The sequence below is a fragment of the Vigna umbellata genome, chromosome 4, assembly GCF_029865625.1.
Source record: "Vigna umbellata cultivar VRB3 chromosome 4, Vumbellata_1.0, whole genome shotgun sequence".
Taxonomy (NCBI): Eukaryota; Viridiplantae; Streptophyta; class Magnoliopsida; order Fabales; family Fabaceae; genus Vigna; species Vigna umbellata.
The window spans coordinates 11,929,585-11,954,003 of NC_142168.1; the positions used below are offsets into that span (position 1 = coordinate 11,929,585).

General features: G+C 33.0%; 5 protein-coding genes across 5 annotated transcripts; 1 reads left to right on the top strand and 4 right to left on the bottom strand.

The window, feature by feature from the left end:
* Positions 1-1,070: 1,070 nt before the first annotated feature.
* Positions 1,071-3,598, bottom strand: LOC124846189 (pentatricopeptide repeat-containing protein At3g02490, mitochondrial-like). Its single transcript, XM_047323405.2, has one exon. It carries the CDS (start codon positions 3,506-3,508, stop codon positions 1,619-1,621), a length of 1,890 nt encoding a protein of 629 aa, XP_047179361.2. The 5' UTR covers positions 3,509-3,598; the 3' UTR covers positions 1,071-1,618.
* A 1,564-nt stretch (positions 3,599-5,162) lies between these two features.
* Positions 5,163-6,236, top strand: ATA1 (TAPETUM 1). Its single transcript, XM_047323408.1, has 2 exons — positions 5,163-5,215; positions 5,344-6,236. Exons 1-2 carry the CDS (start codon positions 5,163-5,165, stop codon positions 6,164-6,166), a joined length of 876 nt encoding a protein of 291 aa, XP_047179364.1. The 3' UTR covers positions 6,167-6,236.
* Positions 6,237-6,478: 242 nt separating this feature from the next.
* On the bottom strand, positions 6,479-7,205 carry LOC124846194 (uncharacterized). The gene is made up of 3 exons (XM_047323410.2): positions 7,025-7,205; positions 6,867-6,935; positions 6,479-6,725 (listed from the first exon to the last, which is right to left on the bottom strand). The coding sequence occupies exons 1-3, from the start codon at positions 7,145-7,147 to the stop codon at positions 6,648-6,650; spliced, it is 270 nt and encodes an 89-aa protein (XP_047179366.2). The 5' UTR covers positions 7,148-7,205; the 3' UTR covers positions 6,479-6,647.
* A 2,713-nt stretch (positions 7,206-9,918) lies between these two features.
* On the bottom strand, positions 9,919-11,373 carry LOC124846192 (S-adenosylmethionine decarboxylase proenzyme-like). The gene has a single exon (XM_047323407.2). It carries the CDS (start codon positions 11,223-11,225, stop codon positions 10,155-10,157), a length of 1,071 nt encoding a protein of 356 aa, XP_047179363.2. The 5' UTR covers positions 11,226-11,373; the 3' UTR covers positions 9,919-10,154.
* An 8,803-nt stretch (positions 11,374-20,176) lies between these two features.
* On the bottom strand, positions 20,177-23,125 carry LOC124842998 (proline dehydrogenase 2, mitochondrial-like). The gene is made up of 4 exons (XM_047319620.2): positions 22,340-23,125; positions 20,813-21,458; positions 20,486-20,726; positions 20,177-20,382 (listed from the first exon to the last, which is right to left on the bottom strand). The coding sequence occupies exons 1-4, from the start codon at positions 22,880-22,882 to the stop codon at positions 20,343-20,345; spliced, it is 1,470 nt and encodes a 489-aa protein (XP_047175576.1). The 5' UTR covers positions 22,883-23,125; the 3' UTR covers positions 20,177-20,342.
* Between the last annotated feature and the right edge of the window lie 1,294 nt (positions 23,126-24,419).

Below are 24,419 nucleotides of genomic sequence, written 5' to 3' on the forward strand. Positions count from 1 at the left end.
AGTTTAGTGATTTATTAAAATATTAAATCAAATACGAGTGATTTTAATTCTTTTCCGGATTAAATTAAAAAAGGTATTTTTTTTTCAACATACAGTTCTATCTACCTACACCACACTTCGGTTGCTGTTCCTGGTATCAATTCTTGGACTATTTACACGTACTTTTCACATTAATGCAACCTGTCACTGATATGATATGGCCTTACTATTAATGGTGTGAGTTGTTTGACATGTCATTCTATTTAGGCAAATCAATAAAAGGGAAAAATGCTTGCTTCGTCCTCAAGAAAATGCCTTTTATAAGAAACGCACCCACCAGATTTGAAGCGATCTACCAGTGGGTCTAAATTTTGCCAGGCCCAATATGAAACCATAAAAACAGGACCCAGTCTACACTTTATCGTTGCAACAAGAATGTCCAAAAGTAATGGTTAGAAGACGGAATACGGAGAGGTACATCTAAATTAATGTTCCTGAATCATAATAAATTGTGACCGTTAATAGTTATGGACCTGTATGGAAATGAGTTATAATGGGTAAGACGTCATTTCCAATTGAAGGTTGAAGCCGTCATTTCCTAGCAGTCGAATTCAACATCCTATCGTCACATTTTTCACCATTTTATGAATTAAATTTTTCTCGTCACCTTGTACATCACTTCGGACCAAATCAGCTATGGTTAGAAAAAAGAAACGGACACCAATGCCTTCCATATTTTCAAACATCATGTGTACTTAAAAAATCCATTACTAATCATGGCAACGGTAATGAAAATCCATTAATAGTTATTCTTAAACGATACAGATCACCGAATTCACAGGACGAAACTGTAACATTAAACTGTAACATTAAACTGTAACATTATCAGAAAACGAACAAACTACGAAGTAAAACACAACAGTGTCTATTGCTTTGGTTCAAATAGTGCTATATTTTTGCCGTCCTCGAATTTATTATAGTCAGTAGTGGCCAAGAGCACAAACCAATCTTAGAAACAACTAACCAAGCTTAGCAACTCTTGATCGTGTTGCAGTACGGTAATCCAGAGTAGAAAGTGGACATATGAAGGGTCCAGTCCAAGAACAAATGAAGCTTACATTATATCTAAGGCATCAATCCACTTACAATGCTGATGAGAGCACTGAATGAATAAGTGTGTAATACTGAAGCATTGCATGTGAATTTGTTAAGAAATATTGAGATAGCATTGAACACATCCAGAAGTAAATCTAAAGAGGAAAAAATTGCAAGCTTTTCATGTCTATATTGTTGCTTATATGCATCACCTCAATCTACAATGTACATTATTAAGACAGTGTAAATCGGGACGCATCGAACTACAGTCCACTGCTGTCAAAGCACCAAGCAAAGCATTCGTTTGGTGTCCTTAATAATGATGTCGGAGAGAAGAATTTCGATTTGCATGTGAAATACAAGTTGCATGGGGGATTATAGAATGTCAAAAATTTTGGTTTGTTTGGCTTTATTCAAAGTAAGAATCAACCCTTTTTTCAATAATTTAAATGAAGGAAAAAAGAATGACCACTCACCAAAATTTCCGAACAACTGCAATTGCACATTCTTCTGAAGAGTACAACACGAGATATATTCCGCAATCTTAAGCAGTCACGATACCAGAAGAAGCAGCTTCTTTAGAGTTCATGGAATAAAAGAGATTCAACACATCTGCATCGTTTCGAATGTACCGTGGACATTTAGAAAGGAAATTATGTACTTCTACATGCCTTCCGTGCTTGAAGAAGGCTTCAAACAAACGAAGATACACAGATGTAGACGGAAACCTCTTTGAAGTCATTGCCCTGAGAAACAGTACCGCATCATCATCACTTCCACTCTTTGACAAGTGTTCAATAAATGGATCAGTATAAGGTGGAAATCCATGGGTTTTCATTAATCCCAAAATTGGCAAAGCATCTGCAAATCCTCCCTGAACCAATAACTTGGTTACCAACAGCTTGTAAGTAGAATGCCAGGGTTTTAGCTGTTTTTCATTCACTAGTCGGCAAAGAATCTTACATGCATCTATTGCCCTATTCGTTTGACAAAGTGAATTCATCAACACATCAAAAGTATAGCCTGCCGAAGTGATCCCCTCCTTCTCAACCATCTCTTTAAAAGAATCAAAAGCTTTATCAATGTTCCCGGCAACACAGTGCCCCTCAATCAAAGATTCCCATGTCTTGCGATCTGCATTACACCCAGATGCTTCAACTCTATTCACAAACTCATGAGCTTGTTCCGTATTACCAGCAGCACTAAGTCTAAAGGCAATTTTACTCTGTAAATTACCACCAGCAACAAACCCACAGTTTTCCATTTCTTTCAAAACCTTGTTCAACTCTCCAGTCCTACCAACGCTGGTCAAAGACTTCAGCACAGCATTAACCATAGAATCAGTCAACGAATTCCCACTTCCGGTAAAAACCTTCAGAACCCACGAAAACAAATCCATATCCAGCTCTTTCCCAGTAGCAACCTTCCTCAACAAAAAGACACAACACTCAACCGAAGGCTTATTTGCGCCAGCCATAGCAAGCTCATAAAGCTCAACAGCATCCTTTACCATTCTCCTCTTACAAAACCTCCCCAAAACCTTAGCAAAGGTCTCAACCTCCATCTCAAACCCAGCACTCCTCATGTCCCCAACAAGCTTCCAAAACCTATCAATCGAGTCCTCCCTCCCCAACACCCTCGCCATTGCATTGTAAGTTTCCCCATTATGCTTAAACATCCCACTCTCCTCCAACCACCGGAAAAATATCAGCGCCTTAGCCGGCTCTGATGCCAATCCCTCCAAAACAATCTTAACCATATCCCCGGAGAACCCAACATTCAAGTCCTTAATCTGCCTCTCAATATCATCACTCCACACATTGTTCCTCGCAATCCTACACACTATAGCACAGTTCTTCTCATTCGAGTTATCAAACAAACCCTTCAATTTCGCCAAGTCACCTTTCATTCCACCCTTCTCAAAACACTCCAACATTCTCTCCTTCACACCCTTGGAAACCCCATACCCCTTTTTCTTCATTACATCGACCAACTCCCAAAACTCGTTAACCAAACCATTGGTCCCCAAAACGCGCAGCATCGAGTTGTAGCACTTGGAGCTCAACTTCTCGGGATAGTTCTCCGAAACCCATTGGAAGAACCTCCGCGCCGCATCGACGTTGGAATCGAGCTTCCACAGAACCGCAAGGACAGCGTCGTGAGTAATCGAAATGCGATTCGAATCGACGAGGTTTTTCACGTCGTCGGAATCCGCATGTTTGGAGAAAATGTCGGCGACGAAGACGTGGTCGTTATCGGAGTGAGCGAGAACAGGTTCCGAAGAGAAACGACGGAAACTAGGGTTTAGCGGGAAGGAGGAATTTACGGTTAAACGACGGGAAATGGAAGAGGAAGAGGGAAGTACCTGAGAGTGATTGGGAATGCGGGGACGAGAACGGAGAAGATGGTGAAGAAGACGCCATTGGTATCTCATTTCTGCAAATGAACGAATCGTGGGATTCTGATTGATCGAGATTTTGAGTGTATGGAAAAAACTAAGAGAAAGGGAGAGTAACAGTTACTAGGGTTTTAGGAGAAGCAACCTTTTTGTTTTTGGTCATTGTAAATTTGGGCTAGTCAGCCTACTATTGAACTGATTTCTGCACCCATGTTTTCCACTTGCACCCCATGTATGGCATTAAAGATTATTAAAGATGAATATAATCTAAAGCATTGTTTTAAGCTATGGTTCGTCCGGATAGTGAATATTTGTCTTTAAACAAGCATGAAAAATTAATAATATTTGAATTTAAATATTTGGGTTTGGAGTCCATTTACAATAAGGAACTCTAAGGATAGTATCATTATCCACTACTCTTATTAGATAGAATATAAATTAAATCTTTATATGCTATTAAATGATAGAGACACGGATTGTTTCTGTACTAAGTATAATTTTCAATTTAGCAAGAATATTTTGACGTCCAATGGTAAAACACTTTTCGATGTCATTATTATATCTAAAATCCTTATCAATATTAAAAAAGTTCAATTCAATATGCCTATGCACAATAATGGTTGAAATCTTTTGGTGGCAATCTTAAAATCTGACGAGCATGTGTAGACGTCGTTGTGCACATCCTAAAGCTACATTTTATGGTTCACTACTTTTAAAAGTCAATATGGAGCATATTTCTTCGTCACATTCACTCTATATTCCCTCTGCTCAACTTCCGAGCCAATCCTTCAATCTAATTCCTCCATGTCAACACCTCTTCACCAGTGGTTGGAGCAAGTTCATCAACCACAAGAAGTTCATTATTGACTATTTTGTTGTTTTCATCAAGGACTTTGAATGAGAACATCTCAGTCAGGATCCGTCGTGTGCGCGATTCATATCCTTACCTATGTTTGAGTATATTAAATATTCTAATTACTTAATTAGTCGGTAATTAAATTATATTAAAAAATTCATTACAGTGCCAGAATATTCTAATTAACATTTATATATATTAATACCAAAAGTTACAGATATCGATTTTTATGAATATTTTTTTATCAACAACTTCATTTACTCATCAATTACTTATGTATTGGTTATGAACTTATCTTTTTTGTGGAGTTTTTTTCATTTTATTTTATAACGTTTGAAGGATTCAAATTTGGAATTAAATGTTGATGTCACTCAAGTGCCTTTAAAAAAATAAGGAAAGATAATATTTTTCTCCTTTGCATTGTTTTAATTATTATTTTCCAAGGAATTAATGGAGCAATTATATTCTTCAAACTTCTCTTTTAAATTCTGTGATGTATAGAAGACATTGCTGTAACACTTATTCATTTGATAGTAAATAAAAACATCTTTGAAGATTAAAATAACCATTTTTCCCTTCCTTTGATGATGTTATATACATATTCTGTTTAACTCCATGACATGAGTTTTTCTTTTCTTCTCGGAAACATGAGATCTGAATGAAGATTAGCTGAACAATAAACATGGAATTCATGAAGAGAACATATTACGAATACGAAGGAGGGAGTTGAGTAGTGGTTATAAGGCAGCAAAAGCATGTTACACCAGGACCAAAGCATGATCAATATTTAAGTGTTGAATACAACGATCCATAAAACAATATTACATCAGTGAAATGGAACCACACATGAATCAGAATATAGAAACTCAAAACCCATCAGCAAAAAGGTCAGCACACAGTTATCTTGCTGATAATCTCATATATTTTCCATTAAATCAATAGTAATATATATGTGATATGAATCAGAAACTTCAACTGAATGTAAGATTAACCATCTTTTTGATTTGTTGTCAAGACTGGCTGATAAGGTGGCAGTGGTAACTGGTGGTGCAAGAGGAATTGGTGCAACTGCAGCTAAGCTGTTTGCGGAAAATGGAGCACATGTGGTCATTGCTGATGTGCTTGATGATGTAGGAGCCAAGGTGGCTGAGTCCATAGGCGGTCGCTACATACACTGTGATGTATCAAAGGAAGATGATGTTGAATCTGCCATTAACTTCGCACTGTCATGGAAGGGCCATCTAGACATCATGCTCAGCAATGCTGGAATTGGAGGGCCTGAGGGAAGAAGCATCACAACCATTGACATGGATCAAGTGAGGCATTTATTTTCCACCAACCTTCATGGAACAGTGCATGGGATCAAACATGCTGCAAGGGCAATGATCAAAGGTCAAAGAGGAGGATCCATCATATGCACTTCTAGTGTTGCAGCCGTAATGGGTGGTTTGGCCTTGCATGGATACACCATGACAAAAGCAGCCATAGATGGATTGGTGAGAAGTGCTGCTTGTGAGTTGGGAGAGCATTTGATTCGTGTTAACTGCATCTCCCCACATGGGATTCCCTCTGAGATGCTTCTCAGTGCTTTCAAAAGGTTTGCTAATGTTGATCTTACCCCTCAGTGTTTGAATGAGTTTATTGGGACAACGGCAAGTTTGCTGAAGGGGAGAGGAGCAACCATTGAAGATGTAGCACAGGCTGCTTTGTTTTTGGCTAGTGATGAGTCTGGTTTCATAACAGCACACAATCTTCGTGTAGATGGAGGATACACAAATGCTGATAGTAGAATGAGTTACATGTACCAACCTAAAAAAGATGAGAAAATAATCATTTAAGGAGAAAATACTATATAGTTCTTCAAATTTTACTCCAGAATAATATATAGGTTTTTTCTTTGTTGTTTATGGCATATATACTTCAATGTGTTCTTCCCCTCACTCTTGAAAAAACTAAGTTTTCTACAGAAACCAAGCTGTGTGTGAACCGTTGTTTCTAATTTCTGACAAACTTTGCTAACAACTCCATGCGATTAGTCTTGTTATGTAATCAACTATTGGAATTACCGCATGTTTAATTTCTCATTAATCATGATCAAAATTTAGAAGCATTAAGTTATGCTAAGAAAAAGTTTATTGATTAATGAGATGAGAGCTACATCATAGAGTTCTCTTTTGGGAGTACCACTCAAAACAAAAACTAAACTACAGCATTTCTTGAACAATGCCCTCAGAACAAGAAGAAGAGCAATACAAAAAAGGAAAAACAAAATCAAAATGAAACTGAATGATCAGGATCCGTGCATCCCTCTTAATCAATTCAATTTTTGTTCATGCCAGTTGCATTCTTCACAGCTTCAGCTGCTCCTTGTGCTGTTGCCATCATCTGCTGACCAGCCTAAACATACAATATAAGAAAAACATTTACATTAATGCGTTGATTATACAATAAATGAAATTTAGATGCGTGATGTTCACAAAGTCTTCACACACTAACACAATAACAAAGCATTCAATTTGATGAATTAAAAATTGGAACCTCTGCCATGGTTTCCTTGGCAGATTGAGCAGCATTGCTAGCCATGTCCATCAAATTGTTAGTCTTTTCCTGTTGTACATGCAAAAAAATATGGTCTTTTAAATTACATATAAACCCTAAAGCCCAAAAGACTAAATTTGCATGGAGAGTAAGAAAACCTGAGCTTGGGCTTGTTGGGCTTGGGCTTGTTGGGCTTGGCCTTGGGCTTGTTGGGCTTGGGCTTGGCCTTGGGCTTGGCCCTGAGCCTGTCCAGCCTCGAAATTCAACTGCTGTGGGTCCATATTTTGAACTGTAATATGTAATCAAGGAATTAATTGAATGTAATGAGTGAAGATGAAGAATGATTGTAGTTTGAGATGAAGATTAGTTCCTACACGGTTGATATTTATATATGCAAGTTTCGTAAAGAATTGCGTTATTTGAGGTTTGGCTACTACATGTTCGATGGCCACGTGAGTTATTCCTAAGATTTGCTTATGTTAGAAGGATTCTTTGGGCTGTGCTGCTTTTCAGGAGAAGCTTTAAACCTGTTGATCAGGAGAGTTTTGGAGAATTCAGTGACATTTTCTGAACGTTGTGGCTGATCTGATAGAAAACGATATACCACAGACAGGATGGAGATGATTAATTAACATTGTGAAAATATTCCAATATAAAATTTAGATAACTTAGGTATAATATTTTAAATAAATAAATATATTTTTACTCGTTACGTTAAAAATTTGTTCTTATTCAAATTTTAATACAGTTTTATTTTTAAATTTTAAAAGTAAATAAATATATATTAAATCAATTTTAAAATTTAGAAACAAAAAGAACAGGAAAGAATTTCAATTTCACCGTACGAAAATTAAAAAGATATTGAAAATGTACATATTAAAAAAAGAATTTAATATATATTTGATCTGAATGTATTGAAGATGAAAAAAGAGTGTAACCTAAGTGGGTGTCTGGTTTTTCCTATTTCTTCGTACTAAAATATCGATTATGGCAAGACTTAGATTTCTTATATTTTCCCTTTTTCATGTGTAAAACTTTTTTCTCATACATTATTTAGCATGATTTACTTATTGGTAAAAACGGAAGCAAATTAAAGCATGGTTAAAAGGAAAATTTGTAATTTTTTTCATAAATACTTAAAATTTTTATAGGGATTGAAATTATTTAATTGAGCAATAATGCTATATATAAAAAGAAGAAAAGAAAGTTATAGAAATGTAATGTCAAATAAATCCATTGAAGTGCAGCATGCGATGGTTCTTCTTATCGAAGGGTTTTCATCAAACTAAGCTTAAATGGAAGAAGTGTGAGAAGATGAGTTTTGGTTCACGAGAAATGGCTCGTGAGGAGTGTGGTAGAAGTGGCTTACGAGAGATAAATAAACAATGTAGCTCGTGAAGAGAGGGAAAGGAAGGCGAAAAATTTATAGTTTTTTTTACTCACAAATTTTTACTATAAGTAATTATTAAGATATTTATTTATGAATTTTATCTTTCAATAATAATCGATGGATTTATTGATAAATTTTATTCATCAATAGTTACTGAGAGATTTACTAATAACATCTTGTCGTATTAAATATTTTATTTATTGATATAATTTATTGATGAGTTTTTTTTATCGATAATACATTCGTTAATAAAATTAATTGATAAATAAAATTTTAGAATTTGTTAATAATTTAAATTTATCATAGATTTATTTTCATTGAATTTTTGTAATGTATACTTGAAATAAATTTAAGTTTTATATATAAAAAAGATAACCTAAGAGTTGAGAAAAAAAATCTTTTATCCGTTAAAATACAATGGCACCATAGAATTTCTATGGAAATAAAGAGAAGTACAAGATAATTGGACTGACATATTTTTACTCATCTATCATAAAATATAAATTTAAATAGTTACTTTGAAACAAAAATATTTATGGGAGTAATTTTTTCGTAAAGAGACTTTTCTTTCTACAAAAAATTTCATTGCCTTTTGCTAGTATCATTACTTAAATTTAGTTTATTTTATTACATTGTTAATGTAAATCTTAATAAGCTACAAAACAAAAAAATAAATTGAAAATTTTAAATATTAAATTTCAAGGAATTTAGTGGGTTGAATTAACGTGTATTTTTATTAATTCGGGTCAAAACATAAAAACAAAGTTCATACAAATCCAACAAGTTGTAATAAATTTTAAGTTTAAACTATTTAAAACTACTAAATTAAGTTTCTATTATAAATTAGGATAAAAATTTATCATATTTGAATAAGTGTTTAAAATGATGATAAATTTATGTCTAGAATCAAATATTTAAGTTGTTCAACTTAAAACCAAGTTCTAAAAGCATTTTTTAATCGCTAGATACAAAAGAAAAATTATAGATAATCAACCATGCAAAATGAAATACAGAAAAAAAAAACTTGAGTCATGAAACATATTTCTATTTCAAAGAAAAAATACATTAAAATGAGATTTATTTGCCTCCAACACCAATGAAAAAGAGAGTTAAATGTAGCTTTTAACAACTTCAAAAGTATGAGATAGTCTTAAATGACTTTGTGAAATTTTCTTCCACTTTTCTACAAAAATTTCAACGAAAAGGTAATAATTTTGTCCAAAAAAATAAATCCTAAATTGTCTATCAAATAAACAAAAATTTATTGCATAAAAATAAATAAATAGATTCAATAAGCATGATAAACAAGTTATTATCACATTGATTTATCATATCAACTGAAAATATCTCCGTTTAATACACTTTTAATTTAGTATTATTATAAAAATCTTAGTATAACGAGTAAACTATATATTTTCAAAACTTTATTTTTTTTACGTTTGTGTGCATCCAAATTTCTCTCACTAAGGATGATAAGCCTCGTGTAGTTTCTCCTCTGAGCATTAAAAATATAATCTCTTCAACTTAATAAGATACTATATTATCATTAATAAAAAAAAACTCCGTAATATAATACTTCAATAAGTTCTTTTATTTTATCTTCAACAACAATAATAAGAGAATTGATGATGTCTCACCAATAAGAAACTTCAACAATTATAATTATAATAAAAATAGTATTTATTCATTTATTATACTTCCATTATAATAAACAGCTGCAATGCCCTCATATAAGAGTTGGCAGTTGTATGGAAACATCAGCAGAATCACGCAAACAAACTAGCAAGTGAAGCAACACAGCACATTTGTAGCTTCACTTTCAGATCATAACCCCCAAATTTATTTAGGTAAAAACACAGATTAAAGATAAACAGCAAAACACAAAAAAACAGAAGCAATCATATCTCCCTTGCTTCATCTTCATTTTCATCCTCACTCCAGCAGCATCTCAGAATTGACCTGGGAGACGCACTGCCATCGCCTTGAACAAATTGTTGGTACATAACCGCACCACCCACTCCAAGCTCTTCAGTACTCTTCTCTCCACGGTAATAACCACTGATGTCCAAGGGAAATTTGTCAAGCTTTTCACCATGCATGTCAATGTGCAGAGCAACAGAAAACTCTGCTGGACGGAAGCATGCCAAAACCCTATCCACAAGTTCACATAGAGTCATGTCATCATAGTCATAACCAACAGCTTCGAAACTAGCATAACTGAAACCATCTTCTGGAGTGACATGGATAGTGGATATTGCATTCCCTTCTATACCATTCATAGAATAACCACAAGGGTCGAATTCAAAGTCACATATATCAGACTGTGGAAGGATATTCCTAATGCCAGAATTTTCAGTCATCAAAGCTGCTGAAGATGTATTTTCTTTGAAAAATACAGAAGCACATTCCTTGTCTAGACCAGTCATACACATCTCAAGGCCGTAGACGGATTCTAATGATTCTTTTGCTTGAGAACTTGCAGAGTAGATGTGCCATAACTGTGACTTTGAAGGGTCGCCCATTGCGTAAGCTTTGCTACCATTACCGAGGTTCCCAAAATAGCTGTCAAGGACAGAGACTTCTTCTGAAAAGCTACGATGAGGATATGTCTGTGCACCGGGAAAAATGAAACTTCCGCGGGTGTACCTTACAGATTTCACAGAAATGTCAATGGAATCAGCTAACTTGAGAATTTCAGGAATGGCCAGAAGCAATTTGGTAGTCCCACAAGTTTTGATGATAAGTTTATAAGGATAGATAAACAGGCTTGACTCCGACAGAACATAAGAGTCAAGATAATCGTTTGAAAGCGATGAAACAATAGTGCACTCCGCTGGCTTTAGAAACTCATCCAATTGGTCCCTGGACAATGCTCGCAGACCTGATCCTCCAGCAAGAACCCCATTTTCAGAAAATGATATCTCAAGCCTTTTTTCGTAACCTTCAAAACCAATGGCTGAGGCTGCCATCTTGACTAGAAAAGAAAGGAAACTTTTGCTGTGTAGGTAGAGAACAAAAACACAAGGGAGACAAAAAGAAAAAGAAAAAGAAAAGGAAGAGGAGACAAAATGAAGACGGGGGCTATGTCACAGAACAACGGGAAAGTCAGGAAGGCTTGCGGATGCACTGCAATAGACAAAAGTTCGAGTGTCAAACATAATGTTGGATACTAAATGTCTGAATCCAATCATCAGAAAATAAATAGAATAAATATTTACGTTGGAGTAAGCAGCGGATCTGAACTTCTTGATTCCACCGTGTGGGCGAACGTCTTCAATGATGTAGTCGAGGGGAGATTCGAACAAAAAGGATTTACTACTAGACGACTTCTTCTTGCCACCTTTGGACTCCATCAGATCATTCAGACCTTTCTGACAAAAGAAGAAAACAAAATCAATGACAGAACGTTAGCAATCCTGTACAAACATGGATTCTATAATATTTTATTGTGTTAGAAGAACATGAACATATAAAACGAAGGCAAAACTGCAATCTTTAACAAATTCACCATGTACGTGGCGTACCCTTTCATCAAGTTTAACAAATAAATACAAAATGTTAATACAAATTCCACAATCAGGCCTAGAATGTGTTGTTAAAAAGTCAAAAAATTGTTCCCTGAAATGCAGACAACAGGGTGATCACTCTTCCAAGGATACGGTATAATTTTATTTTAAAATTCGTTTCTAAACTGTTCCTGTAAAAATCTAAGATGTTTTTAATCTCTATATCGTTGATGAAAAATATATTTGTAGTCTGTGATAAGAAAAAAAATACAAAGATTAAATCTTCTGAGATATTCTTTTAGATACAAAAAAGATAATTAATCTTTTCTATTCAAAAACAGAAGAACATTGATCCTTCTGAAAAGGTTATAAAACCGGAGAGAAAATAAATAAATAAAAAATCATCCCCAATATTAAAAGCCAGAAACCCAAAAATGTTCCTTCCAGTCCCCATAAACTCTGACATAATTGAAGAACATGAACAGAAACACATTCAAATCAAAACAAAAGGTTTACCTGACATGTGTAACCGGGAAAAAGGTTTGGATACAATAACACAAAACTAAGATCAGAAAAAAATATTCCGTATACTCTCTTTCAATTCACTACTTCATTTGAAAATGGAACCATGTTCAAGTGTATACCTCAAAACATAAACAAAAATCTTTAAAAAAAATACAAAAAGAAAAGAAATTGATACTTACAGTATATACAATGGAGGCTAGTGAAGTGGTCTGATATCCCCTCCCGAAATTGCACTTCAAATCAAAATTATTCCTAATGAAATTCTCTCAAACAATTCAAGGAAGGGCGAAATTGGTGAGAAAATGGGTTTTGGTTATTGGTTATACTCAAAATCGTTGGGATGTTACGGAGAGGAGAGATGAAACTTATATAGGAGCCGAGGTGAATGGAAATTACGGTAGTACCCCTCGAATTTCTATCTCGTTTTGTATCTTCCTCCGATAAATTTGGCAAAGAATCTCGGTTTACGTGCTAAACAAACGAATAATATGTTTAATTTTATCGTTCGATTAATTATAGAATATATGGATTTCTTTTTAAAGGTGGTGTTAATTTTAAATTATAGTAAATTAACACTATAATATACTCAGTCCTGCAATTTTATTCTTTCCTTTCAAACGTATAAATCAGCCAGTATTTTATTGTCAATACACATTAAAATTATAATATATATAAATTATTTTTAACTTATTAAAGTATTTAAAATGAGAAGATCAGACAGTTAAATTAATCTGTTTAGATTGCTCTAAAAATCTAAAATAAAACAAAATATATGTCAGTTAGAGTTCTGTTTGTATTTCAAAGATAATTCCTTTCAACCAGTATTTTATAGTCAATGTAGATTAAAATTATAATATATAAATTATTTTAAACTTAAATATTTAAAATGATAAGATCATAAAGTTAAATTAACCCGTTAAGATTGCGTTAAAAATCTAAAAGAAACAAGATATATGTCAGTTAATTAGGGTTCTATTTGTATTTAGAAGATAATTCCTTTCAACCAGTATTTTATAGTCTATACAGATTAAAATATAATATATATATTTTTTAAACTTAAATTGTTTAAAATGATAAGATCATAAAGTTATATTAAACCGTTTAGATTTTAAAAACTAAAATAAAACAAGATATATGTCTGTTAATTAGATTTCTATATTTGTATTTCGAAGATAATTTATATATATATTTCACTTATATATATATATATATATATATATATATATATATATATATATATATATATATATATATATATATATATATATATATATATATATATATATATATATATATATATATATGGGGTTTGCTAACGCGCGTACGCCTGTTTTTCAGTTGGTACATTTTAGCAATGTGTACCGGATTTTAGTAGACAAAAATATCCTGTATATATGGATTCTAAGTTTTAAGGTTAAGGGTATTTTAATAATTTTCATTCTCAAAACTTAAAAACAAAAAAGAAACCCTTACTCACCTCTCTCATTCCTCTCAATCCTTTCTCTTTTATCTTTCTCACTCCAATCTTTTCTCTGTCATCCCTACTGTAGCTCCAATTGAAAAAATCAGAAACACTTGCCGTTAAATAATCTTACAAAAAAATGATTTTATAATGAGTTTTCATCTTATAATTTTTGTCTTATCCATTTTTATCCAATTTTCAGAAGGATAAAGGAATTGGCAATTGACCTGGAAAAAATCAGAAATACTCGCGGTTAAACCTGGAAAAAATCAGAAACACTCGTTGTTAAACAATTTCTTACAAAAAATGACTTTATAACGAGTTTTCATTTTATAATTTTTATCGTATATAATTTTATCTAATTTTCACAAACATAATGACATCCGAAAGAATTGGTAATTGGCCTGGAGGGTTTTTTTAGAGATGATGATTCAACATATGCAGATGATGAAATTAGAGAGGTTAGTGAAGATGGTGAAAATGAAGATATCTTGAATGAATCTTTGCCTGAAAGTGAATATGTCAATGACTCAACTCTTTACAAAGGAAAATTGTTTAAAGACAAGTGTTTCTGATTTTTTCAATTGGGGCTACAGCAGTGATGACAGAGAAAATGTTGGAGTGAGAGAGATGAAAGAGAAAGGATTGAGAGAATGACAGAGGTGAGTAAGGATTTGGGGGGTTTCTTTTTTTTTTTTTTTAAGTTTTGAAAATGAAAATTATTAAAATACCCTTAACCTTAAAACTTAGAATCCATATATACAGGATATTTTTGTCTACTAAAATCCGGTACACATTACTAAAATATACCAACTGAAAAACAGGCGTACGTGCGTTAGCAAACCCATATATATATATATATATATATATATATATATATATATAGATAGATAGATATAAATTAAAAAAGAAATTAAGAAAAAAAAGGCAACAATAACGTTCATATTAATATTTTTTCCTAAAATATATGAAAACTACGTGAAGGAGATAAAGAATATATTTAATATTAAAACTAGTAAACTAATTATGATATATTGGAAAAAAAATTAAGAAAAGAAGGAAACAGTAACATTCATATTAATATTTTTCCTAAAAATATAAAAACTTCGTGAATGAGATAAAGAATATATTTAATTTTAAAATTAGATTATGATAGAGAAATCAAAATATATGTTGAAAATTATTAAAAAAATGTTATTCCAAAGAAAGAAGTCACTATGATGTTTGATTTTTTACCTCATCTTTAATTTATATGTATATATGTTTTGAAAAAAGAGAGTAAGAAATATTAATGAGACGATAGGGAGTTAAATGGAAAGAAGAAGAAAAAGAGAGGAAAGATGCGATTTGAAAAGAGTAGTGGCGGGATACGTGTGCGTTTTTGTGAAGCATGTTCGAAACGCAAGTCACGTAGAAAGAACGAAAGAAAGTGGTTTTGGTTTTGGTTCCCTTTCCTCATAATAATTCATATTCTTCACTGAATTGGATGTTTTATTCTGCGTCGAGCACTGCCATTTGTCCCACATCGAATCGCCTTTGCTTCTTCTTTCTCACTTCTGAATTGGATTGGATCCATTATCCCGTCCACATTGCATGTGTACGGTCCCACATCGCTATAAATTTCATATCCTCCATATCATCTCTATATATTTCTGACCGATCTGTAATCTTTTTAACTCTCTTTCTTCCTGTTAAACTTATCTTAAGTAATGATATGTGTACAAAGCATTATCTAGTGATTGATGTATCTGTTGATACTTAAATGTTTCTTGAGTTAATTTATGATTAGGGAAAGATTCAAAGCATGAAATAAATTTTTATGGAAGTAAATTTTGTGAAATAGTAGATTATTTAATACCAAATTATTTTTTTCTTCGAAAAGTGTGGAACCACAATTTGAAATGAATATAGAATCTATACCATATGAATATGAGTATGAATGACCTGTTCAACTCTTCTGAATGCAATCAAAATACTCTCTTTATTCTTTCAGTTTTTGTCCTGTATTTTCCTAAACATCTATAAAACATAGATAAGAATAAGTTTTTTTTTAATTCACCTTTTTCTTAAGAAAGGTAATTAAGAAAGTTGTTTTTGTTACATATATTGATAGAGTTTATTTAATTATGATGATTGTGCTTTCTCTTGTTCGTAAGTTTTTCAATGGAATCATGTTTTAGCATTTTTTTCATGCAATAGTGTAGTTATTATTTTATTATGTAGTGTCACATAAAGATAGAAAAAGTAGAAGTTAACATTGAATATAGACAAAATTAAATACTATAAAAATATTACGTTGAAGAATGTGATACCAATGAAATTATTAAACTATATTTTTATTGTTGACCATTTGGCAATTAATTTGAAAAAAGAATTGAAAGTTAATATATATTTATTCAAATTTATATTATTTTTAAATTTATTGAAATGAATTTTATTTTAAATTTTAATTCATGCTTTCTAATTAGATTTAGATTGAATAATTTTTTAATTTTGAAAACTCAAAATCAATGTATGTTTAAGTATACTAAGTCAAAAATCAAATTGAGCAATCCAAACTTATATTGAGTTGACAAGTTTAGTCACGCCAATTAACTTGGACCCAAGTCGAGTTAAGCCGGCTTTAACACATCTTAAATCGAGTCGGTCCAAGTCAACCTTGACCTAACACCATGTCGAGGCAATTCAACCTGAGTCCAAGTCTAACCAAGTCAATCAATACCCAAGTCGAGTCAAGTTATCTCAATATTAGATTGAGCTTAATTAGTTTGAGACCAATATGAGGCGGGTTAAGCAAGCCTATGTCGTGTCTAATTAGTTCGGGCTCAGGTTGAGGCAAGTCAATCAAGATTAAGTCGAACTTATTCAACTCAAACCTATGTTAAAATTGGTCGATTCACGACTAAATCAAGCAAAGTCCACTGGGGGCTTAATCAATATAGTTGGTTCAAACCCTAGTTGAGGTGAGTTGGTCAAGGCTAAACTCAATTTGTATTAACATAAACTCATTTTGAGCCAAGTCAGTCTAGGTCTAGGTCAAGACTAGTCAATATAAGCTTAGCTAGTGTCAAGTCAATCCAAGATTAAGTTTATTCGGGTTGACTTGGTCCATTTTTTTAGTTGAGCTAACTTAAGCTTAGATTTAGCCAAGTCAACATAGGCTTAGGTTGAATCTAATCATCCTTTGTCGAGGTCAATGTGAGTTAGATAAGCAAAAATTGTTTAAAGTAAACCAAGACCAAAGGTTGGACTGAACTTTTTTAGTCCAAAATTAGAACCGTGAGTCAAAATTGAGTTAAATTGTTCCAATCCTACATAAATCCAAGTAAATCCTAACCTAGTCATAGTAAGTTGACTTATTCCTAATTGAGTCTAATCAACCTGTTTATTTTTGAATTGTTCTAAATTATATAATTCGAAATTCCTTTAGCGAGTATACATCCAAAAAGTATGAAATGACAAAATATTATAATGTTATTGGAAAAAAGTTACAAAAGTTTAAAAAGGAACAAACTCTTTTATATTAGACAAACCAAACTTAGTGTTAGACAAACCAAATTGAATATTTCTTTAAATAATACATCCAATCAAAACCATTTAACCTGGATAGAGTAAATTTCACATCAAACTATTAGGTTGATCTAACATGAGATTTAATTTAAATAACAAAATAGATTTAATTTTATATTTAATTGAATTTAATTTTATTGAACAAATTCAAATGCAATTAATGTAATTAAAATAGATTTAGATCATAAATATAATATATTTCATTAGATCTTAATTGAATTTTGAAAAATTGAATGCATGAGCACTCTGCAGCAAAATATTTGGTTCTAATTTTGTCGTCACAATGTTGTATTTATAAATGAACCCAGTTCCTTTCGGGATGTACGTTTTATAGTATCTTTAAAGTCGGTTATTTCTTTTCATATTCCATATTTCTTATTATAACACCATAATTTATTTCACTTAATCTCAAAGATAAAAAATTGTCATTTTAGACTGTCTAACCTAAAACAAAAGAATATCACATATCAATGATTATAGTATTTATGGAGATGTTAACCGTTTTTTTCTTCTTACAATTACATACTGCTTTATTTTTCGACACCATGATATAAAAGATCACAAAACATGCCATTATCTTCACGTCTCATAATCAATAACTATGTTTCCGTAATTTAGAATTCAAAATATAATTTTCAATTATGTTTTAAATTTAACATGTTTTGAATTGCGCAATAAAAAAATGTTCAAAATTTATAATAAAAAATGTTTCATATTGCATAATTGAAGAAATGTAAACTATAGTTTTAAATGGCATAATTTAAATAGTTTTGGAAGTCATTTTGAAATGTTTAATGCGTAAATCATATTGAAATAATAATTACCAACTTCTAGAAAATAACAAATTTAGAACATATTCCGACTAAATTGTTAAGAGAACCTACCTATGAAGCATAATCTGCAAAGTCTTCAACGTATTTAAAAAAGTGACAATTTTTATTTAAATAATAAAAGGAGTTTTCTTTTTTAATAAATACATTTTAGCTATGGGTGGGAAAAAATTGGAAATGGAGGAAAAAATGTATATACGGAACGGTCAGACAGATAAATAACCGAGATTGTATCTTGGTAGACCGGTTTTTTTAGGTGAGAGCCCAACAATGCAAACTTTTTCTTGGGCCAAAGAAAGGTCCAGATAAGAGATTTTGGACATCTCTCTGCACCTCCAACCATATATCTATACACCTCCAACTTTTTTTAAAATTTCAAAACTATTCTCTATAAAAAAAAATTAACTTAAAGTAACATTTTTAAAGTTTTTCTCATTGTAATTCAAAAAACCTTACACTCTCGTTCATTTTTTAAGCTTCAATAGATTTCAAAATTCGTTAAAAAATTTTAAAAAAATTTAAAATTTGTTAATTTTTTTTTAAGATTTCAACGAGGATTTCAAAATTCGTTAAAAAATAATTTCTTCAACAAATATTCTCTGAAGGAATTTCTTTTAATAGAATTTTAATATATATATATATATATATATATATATATATATATATATATATATATATATATATATATATAAAACTTTAATTAATCATTCTCTAAATTCACATTTTTCTTACGTGTCGAAATTTAGAAGTTGTAAGATGTTGGATTCCCCGAATTAATACATAACAATTGTTTCTGAGCATGGAAATCACTATTTCTTTTATTTTTCGTTTGACGTCAAATTTTGTTTTACACTCATTTAACATTATTATTTATTATTTTCATTTTATCTTTTTCTTTAATAATATAAAATTTTGCATTTATTATTCTTATAAAATATTGTGAAATGGTAGATATTGGTGAAATAACCTTTTTCCTTTTTGAGATACGTGCGTTTTTAGTTATTCTAGTGACAATTAAGGTATTGCATATTTTTCATATTTTTGTGTTCACAAGTTTAATGGTTTTTCTATTCTTGTGAAGTATTTTTATGCGTCTTCAATTGAGTTTGGACTCAGATTCTTCGTCTGTTTAAAATATATTGATTCTAACATATATAAAAAAAATTTAATATAGTTTAAAATATTAAAATAAATCCAAATTCGTTGAATATATGAATCAAAGTAGAAAATTGATGGATTCCAACTCAGCAATAGCTGCCATGGAATCTTTAACTTTTAGTTAAATTTAAAATTTATCCTTTCAAAGAATAACAATTAATAGTGGAACATCTCTTGAGGAAGTAGTATGTAACATTGGTCCACATGATTTGGTTACTTTTGGGGTTAGGTCATTTTCCATGTTACAAATTGGAGGGAATTCAATCTGACATTTGCCCAATTGATTGGTTAAAGGGTGGTCTATAGCTAGCTATCACATTATGACAGTGAACAAGTTGTAATTGTTGTCATCACTTCTTTCATTGGACTCTTCTTACCAAATGGAACCAATGATTATCTCCTCATCACTTTTTTCCAAATGGACCAATTTGATTCCAAAGTCACAATATTAGTATACAAAATGAATATGCAACTTTGAGATTTGATTTTGTGCTCTTGGGGTTGGAATCGTTGCTAGTGGAGTAACTTGTTTCAGGTTGGGAGATTGGATCAGAGTCACTTCACATTCTAGATTCTGATTTGCTGTGTTTTTGGTGAGTTCAAATTGTCTGCTGTGTGTTTGTTATTATTCCTCAGATACACTTTGACAATTAGAAATTGCAAGATAAGATTCTTTTGTTTACTCATGTTATTTGTCAGTATCAGTCTAAATCTTTGAACACTATGCTGTTATAGCTGTCATTTGGTGAATTCAAGTTGTAACTGGCATCTTATTTTCATATAACTCATGTATTTATAGTTTTGCAGTCAAGTTTATATGTTATTGTTTTAAGAAAAATAACTTCACTCTTGGCGTAGTAGTTTTACAATAGAGATAAAAATTGAATGTCCTTTTCATTGATTTGAATGAAGTAACATTTGAAAAAAAAAAAAAAGGTTAACAGGATTGCCTAATTTGTACACAAATGTAGCAAATCCTATTGCCTAAAATAAAAACATTATAACATCCCGAGAATTCGTCCCAACTAATTGAAATTAAAAAACAGCAGCTTTTAGCCTCCTTCCCAGCTCCTTCCTGCACATAAAGCAAAACATCAATGTCAGATCAGAATAACACCAACCAAATATTTGTGTATATGCCTCAAAGGGAAATTGTTCTTATTTTATGTTCTGCTTACCTCATCAATTGCCTGTCAAAGCCCGATGCAGCCAACATTCCTCTATTCTCTTCGGCCCTTCTCAGGAGATATGGCATAACAGTTTCCACAGGTCCAAATGGCATATACTTGCTCACTTGAAAACCTGCATTGCTCAGACCAAAGGAAAGGGCCTCAGACATGCCATGCAGCTGCGCAAATTCAAGCTTGTGGTTCACCTTTCCAATTCCCAGCTCATGAGCTCTTGCAGCTGCCAGTTTCCCTACACGCACATTAGACACACCCTCAATTAGATCATCATTCCATAAATCATTAAATTCAATGGATGATAAATGATGATGTATGTACCTGACTCAACATTGTGAGTTGCAAGAACAACTCCACCTGGGCCATTAGCAATCTTCTCAAGCATGAAAGATGAGCATTCATTGAAGCACTTGTGTGTGTCATCGATGGTGTCGTGAATTGGGGATTGATACCCTAAAGACTCAGCCAATTTTGTTTCGCTTGACATATATGCACCCCTCACTAATTTGAACCCCATTGGGATTCCCATCTTCTCTGCAGCCTTTGCTGTCAGAAGCATTCTCTCTTTGGCATCCTTCAGGTAGGTCTGAATGGTGCCATATACAATGGCGTTATCATCTTTGTTGTTCAAGATGGCAGAGGAATAGGTGAAGTAGTCGATAGCAGGTTGAACAGAAGTGTGTTCAGCATCAACCAATAATGGAATGTTGGCTTGTGTACACCTTTCGCAAAGCTCGCGGAATCTTTGAATGGCAAGTTCAAGGTTCCTCTCTTCCTCTGGGGTGAGAGACTCTGGTCTATGCCTTGTGTGGTACAAAGGGCTTGACTCGGAGAAAATGGGGAAGCAATCTTGCTTCCATGGCAAACTGAAAGAAGGATCCTTGTGCTGCCATCTAAGCAAGTCGCTCATTCTTTCCAGAAGACTCATTGGACATATTGCGGTGATTTTCACGATTACAAAGCTCACCTGTCACATCAAACAAATTCATTGTGTAACCATTACAATCATCATCATACCCTCTCCATCTAAAACACACCACTCTCCACGTGAAAAGAAAGGAAAAAGCACAAGCAGCCACAGGATTTTCCTGGTCTACTATGGTACCAAAAGGAAATTGACAAGGAAATCACGATGGTTCTAGACAGTAGCTGTTGTTGGAGAAAAACCAACACTCCGCTCTACCCCATTTCAAGCACCGCGCAACCGGGAGACCAGTGAAATCACCAATCTTTGTTCCTCTCCAATAACCTCATGTTTAACAGTAGTAGTACTACATTTTGTTCCAGAGCAAAGGAGGGATCCCAATCAAGCCACCGTTTCGATTTCTCATTTCAACAATGCCATTTAGTACATTTGTCAGTCACTCCCAGATCGCACCATTATTCGTTGCCGATCTGTTACATGCAAAAACCCAAGAACAAACAAACAAACAACAGAAGAAAAAACATTGTTCTTATACACACACGCACACCAAAATTTCGTTCCTCCCAATTTTATACAATCTGTCAAAACAATCCATTGCATGAAATTGGTGTAACGAAAATGGTGTTCTTTTTATACGATCAGTCACCAAAACATACTTATGATCTCAACGTCACACCTGACAATAATCTTCAGCATAAAAAGCCAAAGACCGTGTCAGGTGTTAAATGTATCAGAAATGGTAGAACATTATATACATATCTTGTACAGAGATTAAAACCATGCAAAACATGGCTTTTATATAAAGATTAATCGAGATCACGGGTATGTGTTGATTCTGATTCGTATAAATTTTTGTCGTGTGAAAATAATTTTGAATGAATAAAAGTAGAAGGGAAGGATGAGAAAAACGAAGAAGGGGTTACCGAAGAAGGGGGAAGAGATCGGCTGACGTCGATGGTGCGGAGAAACCCTCTGAAGTTGCGGTCACAGGCGTCATTGTCGAGGGCATCCTCGACGCCGTAAACGAGCATGCCACGGAGGCCGGCGTGGTTGAGGGCACGGATCTTGGAAGCGGCGGTGGAGGCGTCTTCTCCGGCGCAGAAGTGGTCGAAGAAGGTGGAGCGTACGGTGGCGAGAATGAGTTCACGGAGGCCAGGCACTAGCAAGAGGTTGGATTGCAGGAGCCAGGTGCCAAAGTCGACAAAGGGCTCGATGGCGGTGGCGTGGAGGACGGCGGCGGAGCGGAGGAGCGCGGGGCTGCGGACGTGGGAGAAGAGCTTCTCGACGTCGTGAAAGTTAAGATCAGCGGTGGCAGCTGGGCGGAGCACGGCGGAGGTCGGGGGTGGGAGGCAGGGAGAAGGAGAGAGAGTCGGGGAGAGAGGAGCTGGTGGGGCTTTGAGTGGTTTTGTGGCTGTGTTGTATCGGAGATTCCTTAGGATTCTTGGTGGGATAACACGAGTGGCCATGTAACGTACAACGTTAGACGGCGGTTGTGTTGGTGTTGGTTGGTGTCGTTCCTCCCTGTGTTTGTTTCCTCTCTCTCTCTCTTTCTTTGGGACCTAAAAACGCTGTGAGATGCAAATGCTACTTCTTCTGTATCATGCTCTTCTTCCTTATGCCTTTTATAGCTCTCACCATGCAACGTGGTCTTTCTCTTGCTTCCTTCGAAATAGCTCTTTTTTGGTTTTTTGTAAACACGTATGTGTTTTGTATTCGTGTTTTTCATAGTCTCCTGAAATGACCGCATCTTTAGGCTCTAATATGTGAGACACATTCGGTGCTGACACAGATCCACCTTGCACCCATCTCAATCCAGCACACTTGTTATCTCTTCTTTCTCATTACTCGACACGTGTACACATCTCTTCCGTTCAGCATTATCAATTTATTACCATCTTTAACCTTAATTATTACCTGATCACCTTTTTCTAATCATTAACTACAACTTTATTTTAAAATTACTTACTTAATTAATAATATTAATTTCATGAGACTATTGTCTTGCTTATAAGAACAATAATCAATAATATATCGTTTAAATGTATTAGTTTTTCCAAATTTCCTTTTATTAATAAATTATATATGGTGTTAATTTATTTGCATGTATATGTCCGTTTGTGAAGACAGATATCATATTGATTCAACTCAAAATTAATGTAGTTACTTGTCACCGATTAAGTTTAACATAAAATTTGATTTCATACACTATCATTTATTTACAAAAATATGTTTTTTAACAGTCAGTTTAGTTCATAAAATGAAAATACTCCCCAAAATAAAATTCATTTTTAGTTTTGTTATGATTATCTATATTATTTTCCACTGAATTGGTTCAAGGAACATTTTAATATCATACCTTTGAAATGTTGTCAACTGTTTACAAATAATGAACAAACTATACCACAATTTAACATATTATCTAACTAAAATACACACTAGTTATAATTCGTATAAAAGGTAATTATGAAATATTGCTTTTATGACATATATAATTAGCTTCTTACTTGAAAAGTATATGATTTTAATTAATATTTACAGGCACCTCATCAACATTTTAAGAATGTTACTTATTATTATACTATTAGAATAACTTTTAAAATCCAGAATAAAAGCTTTAATATTTTTCTTCTCACGATGTTCTCCTTCGAATACATAATGCACCATTTTTTTTTATTGTTATTTATAACAATTACAAAGAATTCCACAATTTGTCATGAATTCAACAAAAATATACACAAAATAAAAGTTTTATTAAAAAAAAAAAGGACAGTCCTCATTTCATTCTATTTTCTTGGTTTAACAAAGGGTCTAGCTGAAAGAAGGTAGCAATGCTTATGAACAAACATTTCCTAAGAAACTCTAGTTGCTTTTGATTATACATATAAAGAAATTTTTTTCCTTTTGAGTTACCCACTTTTGAATTCACCTTCTGAAAATTTCCCTCCTGACCAATGGAGGAAAAATTTTCTAACCCCTTCCTTCTCTAGCTTCTACAGTCCACAC